This window comes from Trachurus trachurus (assembly GCF_905171665.1).
Source record: "Trachurus trachurus genome assembly, chromosome: 9".
Lineage (NCBI taxonomy): Eukaryota > Metazoa > Chordata > Actinopteri > Carangiformes > Carangidae > Trachurus > Trachurus trachurus.
The window spans coordinates 14,466,061-14,490,987 of record NC_139895.1 but is presented as its reverse complement, the minus strand read 5'-3'; the positions used below and the strand labels follow the sequence as shown (position 1 = coordinate 14,490,987).

Here is a 24,927-nt window from a genome sequence, read left to right as displayed (position 1 = left end):
GGATACAATTGGCGTGCTCATAAAAGAGCTCCAGACGATGGGCAGAGCGATAAGCAGAAGGGGAGGTCTGGGGCACTGACATTCTGCCACAATACTGTTCTCATTTGCAGCTTTGTGTTTCCTTGGCCCTCTCGCTTTTCCTCAGCCTCATCAGCGTAATCTCTGTGCCTGGCTACACTGAGTATCTTAGGTAACACTGCTGGAGATCAGTATCTCCTCTCAAAACAAGAAGCCAGGAAGTGTTCCGTCTGTCATTATCACAATTCACCAAGCACTGTGGTTTTCCTCTTCACATCAAATCCATTCTTTATGGTTTCCTTCCCAGAGATTTTGTGTAACTTCATTTTTTAAACCTTTCCAGCTGAGGACAGTAAAGGAGAAGGAGAGACCACAGCATCTGTGTGTGTATGTGTGTGTGTGTCTGCGTGTGGTGTAGTCGGGCTGCAGCTGCATTCTTGAGGGCGAGCAGTGAATTGACCACATAACACCATGGTGTGTGTGTGTGTGTGTGTGTGTGTGTGGGGGGGGGGGTGACACAACGAGGAAGGGAGATTGTGGCGGAAAAGGTTTGCTGATGTAAAACAAGACTGTTTGATTACCGTGGGTGCGCGCACGCATGCATAAATGAGCACATCTGCACAGCTGCTCGTGGATGATGGGGCGTGTTGGAGCGACGCACCTTGTCTGACAACACTCGGGCGCATCTGGAGGTCTTGAAGAAGAGACAAGTTAAAAGAGCAGCTTAATTATCTGGCCTGAATACCGAAGACGCGAAAATGAAAACATTCCTATCTCTTCGTCTCCTCCTGCTCCTGTCATGATGCTTCTTCTCCACACAAAACAGGTAACTGTTTGCGATCCACATGAAGGCCTCCAAACTAAAAGTGTGTCAAACGCCTTATCGTCAGTTGTTAATTGCACTGAGGAGCAGTTACAAATTTAGGAAAACAAAGTGACCTCAATAAACTGCATTGCAAAACTGTGCTTATGTCAGTGAAACTGGAAAAATCCAAGAAAATTCTTTCTTAAAAATCATTCTGCACAAACCTGATTACGAAACAACTTTGGGCCTATGAGTTATTCACTGTAATCAAATCAAATGGACCACCTGAATCGGTCAGCTGCTCCAACCCTTGGGTGTTCTGGATGTTAATCTACTGAAATGATTTTAAACTAAGGAGATTGCTTGCGAAATAAGGCCACAAACAGTGACCTCATTCGATTTCTGTTACAGGAATGAGTGTGTTCAAAATGTGCTGCTCTCCTCCTGATCCCTTATAACTTATTGTCATTTTTCAAAGTTGTGGTCTGACTCACTGTTTTCAGCTGGTTTTTAAAAACAATAATTCAAGATAATTGGGAAATATTATGGTCCTACAGGGTCAGGTTCAAGATACTTTCGTAATCACTGTCTCAAACTGTGTAAAGGGTTATGTCACATTAACTCTCTGCTGTTTCTTTCTTGAATAAATCCTAACTTATCTGTTGAAGTTGCATCCTGGGAGGTTAATGATAAATCAAATTTTAACTATTAAAAAGATATTTTGAGTAAATATACTGTATTAATTTTCATGGATCCATTACTTAATCTATAAGAGATCAGATGCAGCATTAATGTAAGCCTAAAAAAAAAAGAAATCTCATAAATAAGTAAATAGATAATATTCTACACAGCCCGTTGTCAGTGAGCAGCACTGTCATGAGGATATGGACAACACTAATGGTTTAGTGTATTGAGTGGTTCAATTGTGGTGCAGATATATGAGAAATGGTGCAGTCTGCTGTCTTGTCACAATATTCAGTTTGAGCCCTGAAGACAGAGACAGCGTTATCCTCTTATTGTCATGGAGAGTAGTGCCTTGGAGACTTGAGGCACAAAGGCTGGAGGAAAGTTAGCCTTAAATCTTCTTTGGGGATAGAGTTAGACATTTGCATGATGGAAGAACATCCTCAGAGGCAGGCTTCATGTTCAGCCACTGGGGTTAGGAGAGAAAATCACCTTTATGCCGGCTGGATATCAATGACTTCACTTGTATATACTTTTGCACCTTGTCGTTTTATCAGGTGGATTGATACGACAACAACTATAAATACAAACAGGGACATTAAAGGGAAATAACCATAGTTTGGCAGCTCAGAGTGCTTTGAAAGGAAGGAAAAAGAAAGGAGGGGAAAAGGAGAGGAGGCATATTTTATGATGCAGATCAGGCTACCAGGAACTGCATAACAAAACCTCAGAACAGAAAAGCACAGAACAGACAGGCCTGTGCTTGACAACAAAACCCTATCTGTGCCTCCTTGAGTAACAGTGAGCCAGACCTATGTAAACTTTGATTGTGAAACTTACTGGGTTGTGAGTATCTGTGGTTTAGCAGGAGGAACAAAAATAAATAAATCTAAACACCATTTACTAAATTCCATATTCCATTCAGATTTGCATAGACTTGAGCATGAGCACACATGTGTATCCACACACCTTCCAGGGTCATTACGCCACTATATACCCACTCGAGCGGAAAAACACCCCCATCACTTTCCCCACAGCATCCTCACTCTCTTGGTAGTTCCCAGTCAACATCCACCCCTGTCACCCTTCCTCAAAAAAATCCTTGAGGAGGTCAACTGAGAGATTAAGAGCCTTCAAATGGGGTCATGGAGATCAATGATCAAACAGAGAAGCAGGCCCAGCCCCCATGCCCCCCACTCCACCCACTTTATTTCAGGAAGCTTGATAATAGAGACAAAAAGACTGGCTAACAATTACTTCCCAGCGCCATGACCCAACCACCCTCTTAATCTCTGGTGGTGGCCTCACCTATAGCTGTCACTGACAGTTCCACCAATCAGTGATCAGAACATCTCCATTAACTGGGTGTGAATCTTGGAAAAAAAGAGAGAGTACACACAAGTTCACTCTGGTCAGCTTGCATTCAGAGAATTACCACCAACACTGATAAAGAGGAGAGGAACCAACGATGCCAGCAAAGTGTAACACTTATGTTTTATGTTGTTTTATAGCAATGTTGCTGCACGTATCTGAAATTTGAAACAGTTGTCAAATGATTAGACTAATATAAAAACTAAAGCAGAAATAAAAACTGACATAAAAGTACCACTCCTCATCCTTCGCACTGGGTCCCTGGGTTAAAGGATTTGGTAAAAACATGCACTCACACCTGTCATACAGTGATCGTTTCCATCTCTCCTGCTGTGCAAGTGCTTTCTGATTTCTGTTGTGCGAATCCAGAGGCAGCACACACGCATTGGTCAAATGAGACCTCTTAACATTGGAAGAACAATTTGTTGGTTGTGGGTTTTCCATCACCGTGTGAGCCACATTCCTGTGGACCACAGGAGAACAGAAAGTGGCTGCGGAGCTGCAGGGTTGGTCAGGTTGCTCCCTCCAGAAAACACGCTTTCCAGTGAGTTATAGGTTTTCATATGCTGGAGTAGGTTCAACATTTTTAGAGGTGAAAGCACACTCGCTTTTATTAGGAGTTTAAAAGTGAGCAAAGAAAAAGGGAAAACATGGAAAGAGGTCAAAGATTAAATGACACATGTTTTGCCAGATCGTAAAGGAATTACCCAGTAGGTGCATGCATCACATTAGGCTATGTACACAGCTCTCTATGAGAACGAGATACGGAGTTGTACCATTTGTCACGAGGAGTGCACATTTCTGACAGGAAGTTCTCACAGTTAAAGCAACTGTTACAGTTTATGACCACTATTTCACCACAATGTGTGGAGAGGCTTTGCGTGTCAAGTTTGGAGGAAGCACAGTCAGGAGGATGAATGAATGCAGATGAATGAACGCGAAAAAAAAAGTAGTAAGGAAAGGGAGTGGTGAAAGTAAGAGAGGACCGGGATTGAAAACTTCCTGTTTCTGGTGCTTTATCAATAGAACTGGTAGTATCCCGACACTGTAGTTGTGGGAAAAGAGAAAAGAAAGTGAAACATTTATCAAGAAACTGATTTCCTCTCTTCCACAGCTCTAATTTTAAAGGTCTAAAAACACAATTATCACAACACACTGAACGAATCTATGTGCAGACGCAAACAAGAAAACAAAAGGATGTGCCGCACAACGCAGGATGAGTAAACATTAACAGCACCCGATAAAAGAAAATGAATATCAACAAGGAAAATAAAGGGTTAAATTCAAGGCGACTGGCCAGCAGTGACTTCATCTATGCAGTGCAGATGCAAAGTCTCACTTCACCACTCATCAGATGGCATCTCGGTATGTGTAATGCTTTCTTTCATGTCTATCACCCCCTCTCATTGTGTGTGTAAGTGTATCACATTCTTACATATAGCCAGTGTTACAGTGTAGAATACAGATACAGGCCAGTTGTCTCCATATATCTTAATATGAATGCAAAAGCATCTGATGACAGCAGTTCTCACTGTGGGATTTCCACTCTACACTCAATTAACTTCATAATAAACTCATTTTGTCATTCACTACTGCAGCAAATAAATCAACTTGTTAACTGTAATAAAATGATCAAAAAGGAGCATATTGATAATAATCTACAGTTTAACACTTGCGAGGAAAGTTTGTGGGCAAGCCCAGTGGTGGTTTACAGTAGACCTCAACCTCTGAGAGGCTTGTTTATGCAGGGCCCTGACAACAAATGAGGAGTTGTTCTCAGCTTGGCTTGCGATTGTGTCAACAGCGGTCAACAACAGCCAAGAGAAAATATTGTTTTTGCGAGGAAAATTATTCCATCTAGGGTCAGCCGAAGGCAGAAAACATGGCATATATGAAACAAACAATGTCCGCGTCAATGTACCCGCGTGTGCCTGAGTGTATGTGTGTGTCTGCCTGTCTGTATCTGTCAAAACATGGCAAATTGATGATTAATGATTGTTTGCATGCTGGCTGGTGAGGAGGTGAGGATTTGTCACCGTCTCTCATTCTGCTACAGTTCTCTAGATTTTCCAGATATTGAGGGGGGAAAAGGAGCTGGATAAATCATTGAAAGCACAAACAATCAACACAAATGTTCTTTAATCCACTTAATGGTTTTCACTGGTGGGGCACAGAGAATACCCTGGAAGTGTATGACGCATTTGAGTGGCTGCTTGTCTCTGTGGTGTAACTTTGTCACAATGTATAAGCCACATCAGATTTAGCTTTGGTACACTGAAAACAGATGTGCTCCAATTCATACCAGGCATTGTTTTCCTCACAGTGGAATAAAGCATAAAGGGGCCGTTCAAGCTGGATTGACTTCAGTTCGAGTGTTTGTGCCAATGAGTCAGGGACAGAAAGTGTGAAAAAGAAGAGAAAGAAAGAGAAAGAGAAGGAGGGTGTGAAGGAGTGCTTTTCCCGTTCGTCATTTGGGGGCTTTGACCACATCTCTTTTGTGCTTCTGTCTTTAATTTCAGAGGGAAGCTGCATCATGGTTCTCAAGGTTAGATACCACAGCCTCCCCCCTTTTCCTGTTCACAGTATTTCTTCCTTATCTCTCTTTTCTTTTCTGTAATCTCTCTCCCCATTTCCACATGAGCCAGCTCTACCCCCCTTCTCTTTCTCCCCCCTCTCCTCTCTGTGACTCACTCTTCCATTGTTTTTCCACTCGTGCAGAGTATCATCGGTTTCTTTCTGTTTTCTATCTCTTCCCCTGATAACACAAGCACCAATAGAACCACAAAGACTTCTACCTCTGTCCACAACACTGACAGCATTTTCTAAAACAAGAGCCCCTCGTGGACGCAGTCCATTAGGCCCAGCCATCCAAACAGACCTGCTTTGTTGAGGTGTTATATCAACAGGGTGACCTCCCCTCCACTCCTCCCCAGCTTCCTTGGGCCCCCCAACGGCAGGAGATTGATGTCAACAAGGAATTTTGTCCCACGTTTCCTTCTACCTCCTCCAGACCCACCCTGATCCTGAAAAACACTTGCACCAGCACAGAGGGCCCCAGTGAGGCCTTAACAGGCCCGCTGAGCTGTGTTACCCCACCGCCACCTTCTCTCACCCCGCGCTCTAGCAGTGCCAGAAACACCTTTAGTCACTAACGTGACACCGTAAACAAGGTCTGCTCCAGAAAACAGCACTAGCAGTTGCAAGCATGTGTGTATGTTAAGGAAATGAGCCACCTTGTTCTGTCAACAGAGTGGTTGCTGTGAGAAGAAAGCCAACATGGAGACGTCATTTGTGTATAGTGTCATCGCCAGAGGAGCTGCCAATAGAAGTCAGACCAACTAAATTTGGTCTTGTTTCATGGGTGGTGCTTGCCAAACATTCACAAGAGGCAAGAACCTGCAAGGCAGCTGCTGTCTCCGGAGGTTTGTGGAGTTTTAATGCAAACTGTCGGAGGAGTCAGGGGTGTGTGGGGGCAGCGGGACGTTTGCAAACTCCAATCCATGTTCCAATAAACCCTGAATCAATACATAATTTCATTCATCTGTGGGCCTAATCTAATTTTGCAATCTAGATCACATACAGACCTTCAAAGACACACACATTACATGGCTTCTTCTACACACTTGTAACATTATACACTATATAATTATTATCCATGGGAATGTGCACTTTCACATTTACAGATGGGATCCTTTTAAAAGTCATATGGGACGTTTGAAATGATTTGGGATCTTAAAAGTAAATGTGACTGGAAACTGCAGACTTGAGTCTTTTGTGATGACAAAAACATCAAAACAAATCTTTGAAACAAAGAGTTAAAATGAAAATAATGTCCCGCAGAGAATTCCTGCTTAGAAAACATACCCTAAAATATAACCCTCACCCATGTTTATTATGGACTTTGTTAAGAAGATCTACCCCTTTAATTTCTTATTTTTCTAACATTGTTATATGTATATTCTGTAGTTTATGATTTTTTATTTTGGTTATGGCTGAAAATATTTATATGTACTATTCTAAATCCTTAATTATTATACAGTTCAACCACTATGTGTTTATGTGTTTGAGTATTTTACTCTTAAATGCTTTGTGTTTTTTTCCTCTATCTAACTTTTTATTATAATTCTTGTTGGCAAAGATTTCATCTCATGAGCCCTGTGTACTTGTGGAGAGGAAAATGAGGATTCAGCCAGTCCTAACTGTGGGAAGACCTGCAGCCTTATATCCATGCATCACATATGGTATATACAAAACCTTACATATGACTTCTTGTTTTAATTTAGAGTGACCTGTTGAATAAACATTTAGACATGCTTAAATCATTTAAACGTTTCAAAGGGATTACTACAGATGTGACCAGACTGAGTTTTCCAGAGCAAATTGTTATGGTGGATCAAAGGTTATGACTCGGAGTCAGGAAAACAATTATTTTTATTACCTGCTTCTCTCTAATGTAGTGAGCCATTTTTATCAATGCCCTCATAGCGACATCATATAAAATCAGACTTTTAAAAGAGAAATGTTTCTATTTCATAAAGTAATATTGCCAGAATTGAAAAAACAAAACAAAACATCCACTACAGTGTTACAGTGTTTGTATACTTGCTTTGTAGTCACCTAGTGATGACCTAATGAATAGTGCAGAGCTTGCATGAAGCAAAAGTTTCAGTGACGTCGTTCCGCTGGCCCTAAACATCTTAGAGCAATGTGCACTGACCCTTTGTAAAGATTTTACTTAGGAAAACGCTAATGGAAATTCTAATAAATAATGAAAACATACATAACATACTAGGCACATACTGTATAGTGTCCTACGCCAACCTCACAGAATACATGTACGTCCGCCATTATTTGGGTCGTGTGTAAAGAGACAGGCAGTATGGCTGGCTGTAGCCTGTACTGATGTGGGAGCTGGGAACGACTCCTTAGAGCACAGCTGCTTGAAGTTTTGACTGAAGCTGAGCTGAAAATGACCGTTTAGTGCAATGGATGATATTAAATATGTTAACCTAGTTTCCTTGGGGTTTAAAAAAAACAGGTATCCTAAAATATAAAAAACACCAGTTATGCTTTGCATGGCTTACATTTTTAATGGCAACTGTGTTGTATATATGACAACACTTTGAACCCGAAAACATCTTCAGCATAACATTTCTCATACAGGTCATAATATACTCTAATCCTAACCTTTCAGGAAATCAGCTGAGGCAGCTACACCACTAATTCATTCAGAGAGGTAATTCATAGTGCAAGCACACATACTCTAGATAACCTCAATAAATGAGTGATACTGTATGTGATAAGTGTCTTCAGAAATGCAGTTAGACACACTCTGCATAGCCTGACACTTTCAAGGTTCACTGTAAGGCCTTGCTGCCGTGCCTCCAACAACCCCTGCTGCTGAGGATGATAACGTTTTAGAAATAGGAAGTGGCATATCTGTAGTTGTGCTTTTATCCTCAGCTGAGGAGACACACTGCACTTACACTGGACCGGCTAAGCCAGTGCTAAGAGTAGTTTGCCACCTGTTTCTGACATGTACCTTGGTACTTTTAGTGTAACTTTCATTTAATATTAAGCGACTCAGCTCTACAGTAGAGCATCTTGACAACCTTTATTAATAAGAAATATGAGGACTTAAATGTTCCCAAAGTTTCTGGACACAAACTGTCATATTGAAGTTAGGGGCCTAATGTGTGGTAGAGTAACAAAAAGCATAGAAATTTAGATTTTATCGCTGATTTAAAAAAGAAAAAGGAAAAAAAAGAGCTCTCTGAAATATTTACGCAGTTCCATCTGCAACTAGGGCACAGCAATTTAGATATACCATCATCACAGTTACTCCAAGGAAACACAAAGTCCATTTCAAACAATAAGTACTTTATCATGTTAGTCATTTGGTCTTGGATGGTCAAAACCTTTTACATTTGAAATCAGGATTATGTGTTGATATCTTCTTTACTGGACATAAAACATTAAATGTTATTCTTGATAGCAACAACCAAACAGAACTTCTTGGACATTCATGTTTTTACCTGTTTTTATTAAAATTGTATCAGTTTAAGTCCAACAAATAACCTTATCAGGTATAAATGTAAGAGGTAGACAAACTAATTTCAGCTACACTTTGCTGCAGCGAAGTTGCTGTAAAAAGTCTGACCTGTAGTGTACAGATCGCCAAGTGCCGTACCGGAGGTGGAAGGTCCCCTAAAACGAATAGCATGGGAACTTGGGGAGAACTGAAAATAAACTCCAGGAAGAGACCACTATGGATGTTGAGCAAATGTTTGGTTAACATAGAGAGGGTTTGCCCTCTTGCACTCTCCAGTGGTTGAGTGGTCTTACTATTTCCACAGTTTATCCATGTCATTTTTCAAAGTGCGACATATGATATGATCTTTAATGTGAGTGCACGTATGACTATGCCAGAGAGAGTGTAACAGCGCAGACATATAAATAAATAAGACGGCTGTTATTAATGAGCACACAAGAGGGTTATTACTTTAAGGGGTGTATGAGAAGAGGAGGAGTCAATGATTTCCTTCCGAGTTGGTCTTAAAATGTGGTTTTATCTTAGCCATGATTACTCATGAGTCACTGAACACTAAGCTCCTTCAGTGACACAGCCGTGAGTCAGATGATAATATGCACACACGGGCTTCGTCACACTCATAATGACCATTAAATTCCAAACACAGAAATGTATTTGAAAGAATATACACACACGTAGAAATCCATGCGAAATGAGTATCTGTTTTGAACCCACAACTGAGGTCAGTGCTGAGTGCAGTAATGTAGAGAATTTGCAAGTGTCTTAGACTGTCAGTGGAATCAAATTAATGAATTTGAGATGTTTCCGGCCCTGATCAAAGACTTCAAAGCCTTTTGTTAGGATTGCAGAAATGACCAGCTCATTACATTACATTTGTTCATTTAGCAGACACCTTTATCTAAAGCAACTTACAAGTGAGGGACATCCCTAAAGCTTCAGTGCAACTGTTCAATAAGTGCTAGAAGATCAGAAGTGTACTGAAAGTGCCTAACAAGTGCTAGGTAAGCATGTAAGGGAGGCTGTTAAGTGTTAGAAGAGGAGGTTTCCTTCAAAAAGAGCACCTTGAGTCTTCAAAAGATTCTGCAGAAGTGCAGACAAACAAATACAAAATGGATATCAGTGACAGTGCACACATTTCCCTATGCTCAATTATGTTTAGCTGATAGAAGGGGACACAGTATGAAAACAACTGCATCAGTAAAAGCATCAGCTACATCTGCCAACTTGATCAACTCACTTTACAAAAATCATTAATTGTGAACCGAGGTGGCCCTCTTAACATGGTGCAAAAGGCCTTCAGGCGACATCTATCTCACCCCCACCCTCCCCATAAGCCAGTCTCACGTGTCATCAGTGTTTGCAAACAGTTCAGAGAAGTCAATACTTCCGGACACTGATGCAACGAGTGGTCAAATATAGCAGAGGACATATCAAGCTAAGACTGGTAGAAAGTGTGGACAGTTCACAGACTGGATTAATTGGTTACGTTATGAGAGCCAACAAAGAGACCAGTGTTGTCGGGCTTAAAGCAAGCAGTTGCCATTTAAAATATCAATAAGATTAGTGGGTTTCCATGACTAAAGCGCCTTGTGCTCAAGTACAACCAATCAATACTAATAAGCTAAACTAAGTTAAACTGATTCAGGTGGAGTCATAGGTTTGTCTGAACCGCATTCAGTTTAGGTCACAGCAGAATCTGGTATACAGTAGAACTTGTTCCTCTATCTTTTCCCACTGCATCATACAGGAGCAGCAGTGTTTATGATCTAGACCAGGAAATGCAGATCGTCCCCATTCAAGGCTTCCATCTTAGTTTTCCTTCAGAAACATTAAATAGGCCTCTGCAGCAGAGGGAAGTGCTCCAAGACTGCAAGGGAAGCTCTGCGTCCTCTAAAATGTCAAAAAAAATAAATGGTAAAATATGAACTGTTGTGTTGACATTTAACTGGCGCATTCAACTCTGTGCGTTCACACCAAAAGCATCCAAAGAGGCAAAGTCGCTTGAGGATGCGCTTCAGACAAGACAGCTTCCAAAGCGGCAAAATATTTGGTTAGTTCGATCACGCTGGTCATTTCAAGGAGCAGAAGGACACCTCTATTCTGACTGGTTGCCGCCGAACCGCGTCATAGTTAATTACGATAAAGTTTACTGAGACTCAACTTCTCGTTTGGTGACACTTTGGAAGCGCAGCTGACAGGAGTTGACGCTTTGGTCGCTCAGGTCTCCGGGCTCTCATAGAAAATGAATGACTTCTGGCGTTTTTGAAGCTTTGGAAGCTTTTGGTGTGAACGCACAGTGAGACAAGTTCGAGTCAGCTACTTATCTATTTTCCCCACTGGACGTTCACTGGATGTCCCTCCCACGAACGCTCAACATCTCCAGGAGTGAATGGAGCAGTGGGCGGGCCTGGACGCTGAATCCATTTTGGATTGACAGCAATTTTGAAACATACACCAGCAGCAGATCAGAGCGTTTTCAAGTTCAGTCCAATTGCGGATTTTGCAAGTGAAGTCGAGAGAAAAACTGCTGCTCATTTCTTGGTATTTGCTTGGCGACACAGCCCATTTCCATTGAACATATTATACACTGTAAATAAAATACAATTATAGCATTTCCTTGTTTTCTTTGGACACATTTTTATGATGTATGCCAAAAATGAGCTTCCAATCTTTGAAAGATCAGCATCTACTACTGATCTGCAGATGATACACGTGCATACTTTTGTGTGTGTGTGTGTGTACATGTGTATCTGTGGGGGTGATTTTGTAAGTGAGCAGGAAAGTGAGGTTCCAGGTTTTTGAAACATGAGTGAGTACTGCACAGGGACTGCTAGCCATAACATCCTACTCCAAGGGGCTCCTTCTGTGAGACTTGGTGGAGTGGTAGAGCATGACCACCAAGAGGAAGACACAGAGAGAGAGAGAGAACATACAGTTGTGGTGTATTTTATTCCTCCTGTCCCCACCAGTGTTGATTAATTGTGTCCTCAGAGGGCTTGGCGACATGTCATAACACGCCATCGCTACTACATAATATTTCTACCATCTAACTATTTCTGCCTGCCTGTCTGTCTGTTAGTGGAGCGGCCAAAAGAAAACTAAACCCACAAGAAACAAATATTCATACTCACGGGGCTCGGCATTGGCCGCTGCTGATGAGTTGCTCAGTGTTATTCTGACAATATACAGAAAGGATTAGAACAGACGTATCTGCTCAACACAATATGGAGTATTTCACCCTGATGACAACTCAGTCAAAAAAAAAAATACCAGTGCAAGAAGTGAACTCAATGCCCTGAAAGATTTCCCACAGAAACGGAGGCATGGCACTCCAATAGGGGTAAAATATGGAATCAAAAACATCTGTGATCTGACTGTTTTCTAAAATGAGACACTGTTGTGTTTCTTAGGATAATCTAGAGGCATTTTGGCTAATTGTTTGATGTTAAGAAATCACATATTTTCAGTTTTGAGGATACAATGCCAAATAGCAAGTAACAATAAAAACCTATGTCTTAAATAAGAGGGGGAAACATACTAAGGAAACACTGTGTCCCAGAGCCCAAAAGTAGTTTCATGGACCATTTACCAAGAAGGAGAAGAAGCAAGCATCTTGGACGCACATGCCTTGTGTGTTCCCTAAGCCTGTGAAACAGATGAATGTATTACAAAATGTGAGCTGAGATTGGAAAATCCTCCAACATTAAAAACAATACAAATCAGATTCCCCACTGACGATGGCCAATTGTTATGTGAGATATTTATGTGAAAAATTCATGATTTTAACTGCTGGTCAGAGTGCTCGTTAATATTGTAACTCTAAGGTATTTGAGTTTAATGGTCATTCTGGGACTGGAGCTGGAGCTGAAAGATCAAGTTGAACACAACTCTGCGTCATCACAACAAAGTAAGTTTGTTGGAGTGCCACAGCAATGGCCAATGACAGTAGACAAATCAATAAAATTGATAACGGACAAGTCCAGATCATGGTAGCAGCAGCAGCACAGACTTTCTTTCTGCCCAGAATGTCATTCCAGATCGCGAGGTCAGGTGGAATGAGAAATCCACCTCATTTCTGTGCTGAAATGTAGAAATTTGCTTCACTGTTCCACAATCAGAGTGGAATTTGCTTAAATGCTCTTGTATCTGTTGTTCAACAACTGGCTGAGGCCTTGTTTCCAGCACCTTGGCTTAAGATTTCCACAGGAGGATAAGAAGTTTAATATCTCAGTAACCGAAGAACACCGTGTCGCAACACTGAAGAGATGTGTCAACCAAGACAGCCCAACAACATAACAACATTTAGAGCCCTTTGTCTTAAAACGTTGCATGAGTTTCTCAATGTGTTCCTCCCACACTGCTCAGTGATATCCCCAGTTGAGCTCAGCAGACCTCCTCCCCTGCAGAAAGGAAGCCCCTATTCCTCCCTGAGTCCTCTGACAGTTTGCCCAAACCTTGTAGAGGCCAACTAAAAGTCTGCCTTCATGAATCCCCAATCACCTTCCACACTCACAGTTTTGCTTCTGCAACAACAGAAGCTGCCGTCCCTCTGAACTCCAGATTCTTGTCTGCTGATTCAGAATTCCCGAGGGCAAAACGGGCCTGAAAACGTTACTTCTTCAGCTTTATAACATACTTGAATGACGGTGTCATCCACCAGTTAATTAGGTACTGACAATCTCTGGTCAGAACTCCAAGAAGAGAAATCAACAGTAAAAAGATTTGACCATGGCATGTCAATTGATACCGTGTGTATGTTCATTACAGATAGCCCTGGTATTATTATGGTACATGCATCTTCAGTTATCTGATCTCAAGTGGTCTGCCCGCAATACATCTCGTCGGCTTTAAAATGCATTTTCCACTGACCACTTGTGATCAGATCTCACTTCCTAGTTTCATATGCAGATAAAGAGATACGTGTTATTTTTAGCTAATCAACAGACGTGTCCATTGTAAATATCCTTGTGTGTGTGTGTGTGTCTGATAGAGTGAGAGAGAGCAAGCGGAAAGGGTTGAGCGAATTACTGTACTGAACACACCACTTACAATCACATTAAGTCTAATCCATTTGAGATAGGAAAATATTTTTGGTCCAAAATAAAACTGTGGCAAAGGACTTTGGCGGTCCTTGATCACCTGTGAATGTGGTTTTACTACAGTAATCAGATCTGGAATGCATCCTGAACGCCTCGTGGTTGCATTCACACCTGGACTCGGAGCCGTCCATGTGATCTGATCGCCCGAGATGGATGTTAATGCTGCACCAGGTCTGAGCTGGTGGAAAACTCAAACTACTGTACCACATGCTGGAGTGTCATCACCATACCCTCCATCACCATCCAACTATTTGGTGCATCTCGCCCTGGGCAGCTCTGTAACAGGAGACTAGGTTGACCCACATGGCAGAGAGTTTGAGCAGAGCCTTTACTATGCCCAGTTGGGACTTGCCTGCAAGCTCTTGTTCCAGACCTGGCTGCAGGTTATTTCCGTATTTTGGATGAGATTTCTCTTTTCCCAAAACACCAATTTATTGAGATTGTTTGATCATTTTTAGATTGGCCCCTCACTAGGGACCAATTTGCCCTGTGGGTCTGCTGCTGCCAACACCACTGCCAGGTTCATAGGCGCACAAACACCACCCTGACTAGACAGTAGTACACTCTTAAGGTCTGTTATCTAATAAATTTATAAAACTGATGATCATACATACATAATTAAAGGGATAGTTCAACATTTTGGCAAATTGGCCCATTGCCATAATCCCTATAGTTTTAGGAGTAGGTTCGTTACCTTTAATTGCCGGTGCAAGCTGTTTTTAGAACGGCGGAGCAGAGCTGCGAGCTGCTCAGAGCTACGCTACGGAGGCTCATGGGATTTCTTGGTTTCCCTCATCAAACTCATCAAATACACAATCCAACAACTCCAAAACGCTCTGGTGGACAAGTTGTGACCTGCACATTTACCACGCTATGAGATAATAACAGAGCGTTACAAGACAGAGTTGTTTTCGAGGCAAATGCAGAGACTGCTCGCCGAAAAACTGCCCCCGACAGGAACGAGGCATGAATTTACCTTGAAAACAACTCTGTCTCGTACCGTTCCGATATTATCTCATAGTGCGGTGAATGTGTAGGTCACAACTTGTCACAACTAGAGTTGTTAGATCGTGTATTTGATGAGTTTGATGAGGGAAACCAAGAAATCCCATTAGCCTCCGTAGCGTAGCTCTGAGCAGCTTGCGGCTCTGCTCCGCCGTTCTAAAAACAGCTTGCACCGACAATTAAAGGTAACAAACCTACTGCTACGACTAAAGGGATTATGGCAATGGGCCAATTTGCCAAAATGTCGAACTATCCCTTAAAGAGCTCTGCCCATTTACACGTTCACCACAGTGATACCAAGCCCCAAATGCAAATCTGATATGTCCGACTGAGATGTTTTAACGAATGTGTGGAAGAAGCCGTGTTCAGCTGTGAAAACCAAACTGAAGTTGATTGAAGTTATTGTTGCGTGGGATGGGATAAATAAACAACAGCAGTGTAAACCGTCTGTGTCACCTGGTTTGGCGTCCTTGCAGCAGGCTTGTCCTGGTGGTTGGCGAGGATGAGGAAAGGCAGTGTGCAGAGCTGCGGGTGCTGCAGGGCCGAGTGGAGCTCGTTTCGTGCTGCCTCAAGGTCTTCATCTGACGACGCGCTGTCCAATACAAAGACGACACCCTGTGAGCCCTGGTAGTAACGACTCCAATATTTCTTGATGTTGTCAGCTCCTGTAGACAGATATGATGCCATCAAAGGTGTCATAACTGATGGTACAGCTGTTATGTCAGCAGAATTACCAAAAGCTCCTGTGGAGGAATGCTGTGCATCAAACAATAACCAAGAATACACAATACGTATATAAAAATATATATAAGTAATTTGTAAAGCTGAGATATACTTTCTAAACTAGTAAATACATGCACTCACTACAGTGTTCAAATAATTTTCAACGCCACCTCTGACGTTGAGTTCATGGTTCCCTTTTTGTGTGCTATTTGAAGTAGGAACATTCACTCACAATTATCTAAATTTAGTTCACAGCAGCTTTATTTGTTAGTATCAATAATTTGAGGAAGAGACCAACATGCAAACTGAAAGAAGCCCCCCCCCCCCCACTGACAGTTCATGCTTTCCCTTTATGACAGTGTAGATGATGCTCTTAAAGGGATAGTTCAACATTTTTGGCAAATTGGCCCATTGCCATAATCGCTATAGTCATAGCAGTAGGTTCGTTACCTTTAATTGTCGGTGTAAGCTATTTTTAGAACGGCGGAGCGGCAGGTTGCTCAGGGCTATGCTATGGAGGGTAAGGGAATTTCTTGGTTTTCCTCATCAAACTCATCAAATACACAATCCAACAACTCAAAAACGCTGTCGTGGACAAGTAGTGAGCTGCACAATCACCACGCTATGAGATAATAACAGATCGTACCAGACAGAGTTGTTTTAGATAAAATTAGACAAATTCATGCAAAACCGCTGATGCGCGTTGCGTTCAGGGACAGTTTTTCAGCAAGCAGACTCTGTATTTACCCTGTATTTACCTTGAAAACGGCTCAGTTTCGTAACGTTACATTATTATCTCATAGCGTGGTGATTGTGCAGGTCACAACTTGTCCACGAAAGCATTTTGGAGTTTGGGGATTTTGTATTTGATGAGTTTGATGAGGGAAACCAAGAAATTCCTTTAGCCTCCATAGCGTAGCTCTGAGCAGCCTGCTGCTCCGCTCTGCCGTTCTAAAAATAGCTTGCACCGACAAATAAAGGTAACGAACCTACTGCTATGACCATAGCGATTATGGCAATGGGCCAATTTGCCAAAATGTTGAACTATCCCTTTAAAGAGGAAAAAACATCTAGAAAAACATTACATGTCTTTGCTTTTATTCTTGTGAAAAATCCCGTCGGTGTAGGAGGCAAGTGTAGGATTTGACTGATCCAACAGCAGCTGCCTTGACCGTAACCTTAGTCATTTTCACCTGAAGCAAAACATTACCATGTGATTACTACAGCTTAATGGGGCTACTTCAACGACTGGAACCTTTCCTGACAGGCTAATTTAAGAACAATAAATTCTTCAGGAACCATTGCCTCTCTCTCTCTCTCTCTCTCTCTCAAACCCCCCCCCCCCCCCAATCCTCTCGATTTGAGCACCAATCCCAAAGCCCTGAGCAGAATCAGTCTCATGAACCGGAGCTGCAACCCTAACTCTGGCTGAATGTTTTTCCTATAAACTGGACACCATTTTTACAAGCATTTCTTACTTTTTCCTTCCCACCAGAAAGCAGATATGAAAAAGGTTCATTACGCTGCTCTTCAGTGCATGCAAAAAAAAAAAAAATTAAAAACTCTTCTTAAGGTCAGGAATGACTGCCCGATGACAGCTGCTGCTCTCGCCCTCTATTCACTGATGCTGACATACTAGCTCAACACCACAAACCGTGATATGCCAGTCATATCCTCCATGTTACTCATGCTCCTTTAGCATTGGGACATCTTGTGACAATCCAAATCCATCCATTGTGACCATGTTTTCTGATTTCGCTTCATAAGGAAACTTCAAATTGTAAAAGTAAGAGGAGGTAAGGTAGTTACATACCTTTATAAAATTATCACATATGTTGGGGAAAAAAAGAACTGTGCAGAAATAAGGTATTACTTAGAAGTGAGAGAGTTTTACAATTCCAGCCATCCAATGCAAAGTGCTTACTGCAATCCTTGCAGTAGAAGTCGCCCTATCCTGTCTCCAACATGCCACAGTGTGACTGTTGTCATTTCAGATTTATAATTTGATAACATAAACAAACTTTCCTCCTGCTCTAACAGTTCACTTCGATTACATTTACATTACAACATTTCAAGTCAATTGCACATCACTTTTCCATAACATGTCTGCCATTAGATTGTTCTAAATGTTTGTTCCACACCGTACACAAACAACAAAAGGTCCCGTCACATTGCACACGCAAGTACATGCATGTGCTTTCGGAGGATGAACTGTCTCTGGTTAAAATTATCCTCCTCCGTCTGGTGAGGTTACTTCCTTTGCAATCTTGTGAGCTGTTGTTTTGTTATTGTTGCTCATAGTAAGGTAACTGCCAAGAAGTGACGAACTGTGAGGCTGGCAAATCTTAAAAAATCACGAAGTGCTCTCAGTGACATTTACCTCCTCCCCTCATGTTCTCCCTCCCTTCCTCTTTTCCTCCCCCACTCCTTCTACTCACACCTCTCGCTGGAGTGAAAAGCTATCAGACAAAGTGGCACTTGAGAGATTGACGAGGAAGTTTCTCTCATCTTTGCCTGGAAATGGTGGAGTGTCCATCACGTCTCATTGGATCTCGTTGGCAACTTCTGCCATCTATTGGTCTAACAGGAGGATTTCCAAACATGATGTCATGGTTCTTGGGGATGCTGGCAGCTCTACTACATATCATTATTAATCAAAGAAGTGCACCATAAGTAAAACCTCATTCCTTTGCTTGCTTTTCTCTCTCTCTTCCTTTCTACTTCCCTTCTACTTTCCTGCCCTTTAACACTTGTGTATCAATCCTCCATATAACTTAAATAGATGTTGTTTAATACTTCCTCTTCAAGCTTGCACTCAAATGCAATTTGCAAAAAGTCAACAGCTCAACAAACAAGCTAAAATATGGCATTTCAGTGAAAGTCATGTCTTTTACTGACCTTCATCAGTTGGAAAACGACTGCCTCATTCATTTAGATTATAGATTTTGACCATATTAATGAAATAATGAATGGCTCACGCATGATGAATTATCTGTCTGATCCGAGTAACTTGAACTAATAAAGAGAGAAATGTGAATCAACTCTCTGCTGAGCTCATTACACATCTACAGTACATATCTTCATTGCATCTGTGCTCCGTTAGTTTCTTGTCTACTTCTGACTTAAGTTATGACTCGTACTTCAACATAAATCCATGCTATGATTTCTGACAATATTACGATGTGGAAAAAATATAATACCAGTCTGTGATGTCAAAATAACTCCGGGATCAAACTGATCTGAGGAAAAACACCTTGACCGGCCAACTCGCCCTCTTTCGCTCACTCAACCAGACCAAGACTTCTCCAACCTTCTGCAGCAGATGGGACGGAAACAAGCAGTGAAATTACTTATTCAATGTACTGCATACAATATGTAAATGTATAGCATTTATGCATGGTTTGAGATCAGGAAGACATGCATCTTCATCATTCTATTGTATGTAGATGTGCTATATATGTGCTTTGTAGACACTTGATAATTAATTGCACATGGACTGCAAATTGCTACAGGCTGCTGTTATGTCAACCACTTTACCAGGGAACCACTCATTACTGATGCAGCCAACTGTGTCTGTCCACACAACACTTGCTTTTACTGTTACATGGACACGGATTTTTACTTTTTTGAATGTGCTGTCAGCAAAGCAAATTTTTTAACTGTAAACATTTTTTTTGCTTTTGAATTCTTCTCACGTCAAGTTTGAATCTGTATTTTTTTAGTTAAATAATCCAGTAGTAAATCAAAAGAAAAGCGGCCTCTAACTGGGCGAAAAAAACAAGCTTAAGATGCCACCAACCATGTGATTACAATTAGTTATTTAATTAAGTCAATAGATTTGATTCTGCACTACCAGTTTTATGTGCTAAAAGGACAAAATGCTACAGTTAAGCACTTTTTACTACTGACAAGGTCCTGTTAAAAAGCCTAAACAACACTGTCTTGGAGTGATGTATCTGATTGCAACAATTAAAGCAAAGTTTGGTTCTGTTATTTGAAGGTTTTCAGAAACACATGTTGTGAAAATGTTGCGCAAATACTGAGAACAGTACATTTGAAGATTCTGTTGAAGTCTTGATGCCAAAAGTGCAGGTAGAGAAGAGAATGGGAAAAGCAGACATCTGCTGGTTAGACAAACACAAGTGGCAACAACATTCTCGTGATCAGGTTACTTCTTTTTTTCACCAAAGTGTGGCTGTGAGATCCTAAACCAAACTGAGAGGCAAACACCAGTGAAACATAAGTAAACAATTATGCAGCAAAAATTAAAAGCAGAGAGTCTTGAGTTTGGTCAGATTCACTTTCAGTTGTGTTTGATGATGATGATGATGTTTCACAATTCATTTGGAAATCTAAACCACTTGTGATGGTCCATATTTAAAAAATAAATCAACATAGTTGAAAGGCATTATCCTATATTTCCTCTATTTTCCGTTTGGTCTAAATTAGGCTACTGCTGAGGCTAGGTCTGTTTGTTGTTGGATACTGATGCAGTTATGGTTTCAGTTTCACAGATAGATGGAAGAAACTCTGTCTTACATTTCTGCCTCCTATCCTTCACACTTTTGCCAACTTTTACCTTAAACAAAAACACAAATATGTTGCTAGTCAGGGTTTTCTTTCCACTCTTAAAAGTTGAAGCACTGAAAGCAACCCTCTTTGAAGTCACCCTAACGAAAAGCAGACAGTGTTTTCTCCCAGAACAAAACAGCTACAATACAGTGATGGGAGGGAGCGCCGACTTGTGAGGGAGGCCTCTTGTAATAAAGTTTGCTTATGTCATTGAGGAATGAGCTGGGGCTGCAGCGGGAGTGAGGTGGAAAACACTTCAGCTGTTGATATACCCATCCACCTGCAGTCTCAGCAGTGTCTGTTTTAAGTAAACAGTTCCTGTGTGAGGCCCCGCCAGAAACACACCAGTCCTTCTCATTCATGCACATAATTGACAAATCTGGTTTAGACGAATGTGACACCTCTGAATATATGAGATAAACAAGTTGCGCTATTGTGTGAAAATAATTTGGTTGTATACTAATAACCCTCCTCGCAATTGGATGAGCCATTTTCAACATGTGCCACTGTGTGGTTTTCACACATCAGTCGTAGTATTCATAATTTATCATATATTTATTAAATTTTCTCTTATTTCTACGTTATTATATGTTTTTCTTTTCCTGTATAGTGTTCTAAGCACTTTTTTATTATAGAAAATGTGCCTTTCTGTGTTTTTAACTTGCTTACTAGACTCCAAGAGAGCCCTGCACATGATTTCCTGTTTATAGATATAGACAATTCATGTGTCTGAAACTGTAATAATTCACCACCATATCCTTGCTATTTAAATTCATATTTTACTTCACTTCTGAATATATAGCCTGCTGTACAACCACATGAGAACAAAAAAAAGTCAGATTTATCCTCCTTCGTTGTATCCACAAGAAATCCCAAAGTCAAATAGGGTAATATCCCTGAATGAGGCCTAAACTGCTTGCAAATCAGATCACTCCGCAGATGCCAACATCTGCTTTCAACCCAAATGACAATTTACAAATTATTTTACTTTTTGTCAGGTCTTTTCCTGTGCAAAGGAGAAGCCTCCCTGCTGGGCAAAGTAACACACACTGTGGTCCCGTTTGATAGAAATAAGAACCACATGGGGTCTGCAGCGACTACGATGTTGTGGTTTTGTTCTGAGATGTGCTCGCATACTTCCTTTGGCTGTTGGTGGTCATAGACAACTGGCAACGGTTCTGTGATGTTATTGCATCCTGCTCATCTTCCCCAATGAGTACATGATGGGACCAATAATGGATGATACGTACCAAGAGCTGCAATGGCAAGTTCAAATTTAGGCAAATCTCACTCATCTAGTCCATACATGCATATGTTCATATGCTCATCTACAAATAAAAGCATATAATCCTTTAAATAGAGAGACTCTAACCTGTTTTAAAAAATAAATGAAATCCTGATTTAATTACAAATACAACATGTGCAAATCTGCCTCTCCATTCTACTTCAAACCACACACCTCGACAGCCACAACACCGAGGAACAATAGCAACGAGTAGTGATTATTAGGACTGCTTCTTCATAAGCTGTCGTTGCGTGGCATGAATGCACACTGGGAAATGGCCCGTCTAGACTTGACGTCATGTCACTGTCGAGACATATACGCGCACATTCACACACTCATACACACACTTGATAGATTCCTCCCTGTGTCCCCGGAGGTGCCCTTCCCACCTAATCCCCCAGATCTGCTGGGTAAAAAAAAATATGTTTGCTCACCCAAGGATAACCAGATAACCAGAGGATCCTCATTGCCTTTATAAAGCTTTAGTCAAATGAGTAAATACAGCTTTTATTTCACAATGTTGCATTTTCATTCTTTGATGTGCAGCATGAAGCTGAGAGTACGTTTGCTGCATCACTCTCTCTGCATATTGATTTAATTCCTGACTAAATATACTTGAGAGGAAGTTATTCAAGGTGCCATACAGGTGACACTGCTACACTGTGTTAGTATTTTGGTTAGTGCCAATGACAGAGCACATGAAATTGCCTCCTACCTTTTTACCTTATCTCTAAACCACGGCTGACATATGAATATGCGTTTTCCTGTGAAAGAAGGGAAGCGCTGCAGTGAGACCACACAGTCTGTCTCTTAGTGCGCACATGTGCCTGAATCGTACAAATAGTCTGCTGCTCAGCTGTGGAAACCAAATTATTTAGACATATTTATTTCAATTTAAGCTTCAGTCAGACTTTGGATTTGATTATGTCACAGCTGTCACCACGATACTTTCCCTGTTTATAATTTTTGTCATTCACATGCGCATGTGAACGAACCTAGTAAGAAAATCTGTCATCTTTATATATAACCAGGTTATTTACATCCATGTAAACACACTGAATGACAAGACAGGCAAGTCCTGCCTGGTGGCGACAGCAAGGCAGCGCCCCTCTATCAAGGCCAGACAATGTGCTCAAATCAATAAGCAGAAAAAGCGAGAGAGAGGGTGTGAAGGTGGAAAAAGCGAGACAAAGACACGACAACTGGAAGCTAAATCTAGAAGCAATAGAGAGAAGAAGGTATGGGAAGCAAAAAGGAAGGAAGAAACCAGAGACAGAAACCAGAGCTGAGGATGACAAAGAGAGAAAATTCAAACAAGATGGTAGGGACCTCAATGACAAATGCATGAGTGAGACACTCGTATAGTCAGAATCATTACAGACATCATACATCAGGGTTGCCTGCACATAAGCTGCTTTGTGCCTCTGGTTTAAAGGACAGCTTGCACTTACGACAATCTGGCCCAGTGCACTCAAGGAAGGGAGAGTTAAAAAATGCATTACCCCGCTTAGCAACAATACAAGTTACAGCTGTGAGTCAACTGCACTTACATGGGTTCATAGCCCGCAAAATTTTAATGACAGAGAGAACTGGCTCCCAAGCCACCTCCGAGTGCCATGTAAGGATGACTTCTTTCTGCCTTACATGTTCTTTCCGACCTCCAGCGCTTCAGGTCACCTGCATCAGACTTGCTTTACATTCCATACTGTAATGGGAGAGTAGCTCATTGACATTCAATGGCTTTTCCCATGGGAGAAGAAGGAAATACATGGGAAGTGCTTCACTTCTTCACACTCAACACGCTTCTTCCCTTGCCTTAGTCAAGGCTGAGTGAAGAGAACAAGCCACAAAGGTATTGTGTAAAACAAGTTTTTGGGGTCAGGAATACTGATGTCTGTGCGTCACATCTTGTATCATTTTTCTGCATCATTGATGCAGTGCAAAATAACATAAAACTAAACCAGCCATGTTTGCTTGTTTTAAAACCATAGGGAAAGGGGAGGAAAAAAGACTAGTGACAGAAATGGGAAGTGTTGAGTACGGTACAAACCGTGCAGAAAGGGCCCGCTTTAATCAGAAATCACTCGTTGTAAAAAATGACCAGTGGAATAACTCTCCTGACTCCTGCCATTTACGTCATTTACATTTGGAACAAGAAGCGTACGCCTTCACTCAGCCAAACAAAGAGCGCTACATGTCAACAGTTCACGTCAGACGGAAACCTAAATCCGATACTGTGCTCCACATAAAAAGTAGTCACTGGAGGCGTCAAAACATCATGTGCTTGTTTTCACCCTCCTCAACCCATCCATAACGGATGGCACCATAAATCGCTCAGATTCTTGTGCTCTGTGTATTTACAAGAAAGGGAGCAGGGTAGTAAGGGTCCAAGCAGGGGGGCGGAGAGAAGAAGAGAACAGATTTCATCATCCTTTGCTGTGGTGGCAGCCTATACTAACTTCCCTAAATCAAACGTGTCATCCGTGGGACCAGTGTTTTTCCAACCACAATAATGTCCCATCAGACTGGCTTTGACCCAATCCAGAAAAACCTCTTTTGAAAACCCCCTAATGCGCTCTGTCCAAATTTGGTAGCACCCTCGTTGGTGGTCCCCTGGTGCCTCTTTGTGTGTGTGTTAGGGAGAGAGAGAGAGAGAGAGGGAGAGAGAGTGTGTGTGTTTTTCATCTTTTCAGGAGGCTAGGTTGGGTGAGCCTTCAAATATATGTGCTGCACCTGTCATGTGCCCATAGTGCGCACTAAACAACATAAATTATTTTACCTCTGAACAAAACAATACATTTTCCTTTCACTTGGTCACCACGTTGCTTGTAGGAGAACAGACAACGCTGTCCTGCCGTCCTACCCCTCGCTTAAGGCTCCCCTTAGGAACTAGAGGCCTCCCATTGCATCGGGTCTGTTTACGGATCTCCACTTCGAGATCCGTCATCTGTGCTTATTAAACGGCTTCCTCGAGTGCCGCACATTTCCAGGAATAACAGGGTGCAGACTGTACAGCCACTTCAAATAGGAGGTAAAAACAAACATGCTTTTGCGTCCTTAGCGTTCATTGCGTAAACATGATATCTAAGATGACGATATCAGAGCAAGTTGTATTATCTAAGGAAGGAACAACATTAGAGATGCTTTTTGACAGTGCAGATCTTAATGTTTAAATGTCCACTCACTAAAGAAGACAGTGTGACAATTTCAAATACATGTGTAACCAATACAGAAATAAGATTTTTTTTGTATGTACCCTAATATGGTAAGCTGCAAAGTCACAGCTTTTTGAATATTAAAATAATTTGAATAT

The 24,927-nt window shown here is 41.5% G+C and overlaps 1 protein-coding gene across 1 annotated transcript in view; it reads right to left on the bottom strand.

Annotated features, from left to right (window-relative positions):
• Nucleotides 1-24,927, bottom strand: part of LOC310991161 (ADP-ribosylation factor-like protein 15) — a 98,975-nt gene that overhangs the window by 34,183 nt on the left and 39,865 nt on the right. The window contains exon 4 of the mRNA XM_083978773.1: nt 15,491-15,699. Within this exon, the coding sequence (XP_083834899.1) occupies nt 15,491-15,699 (209 nt within the window). The remainder of the gene's footprint in view (nt 1-15,490; nt 15,700-24,927) is intronic.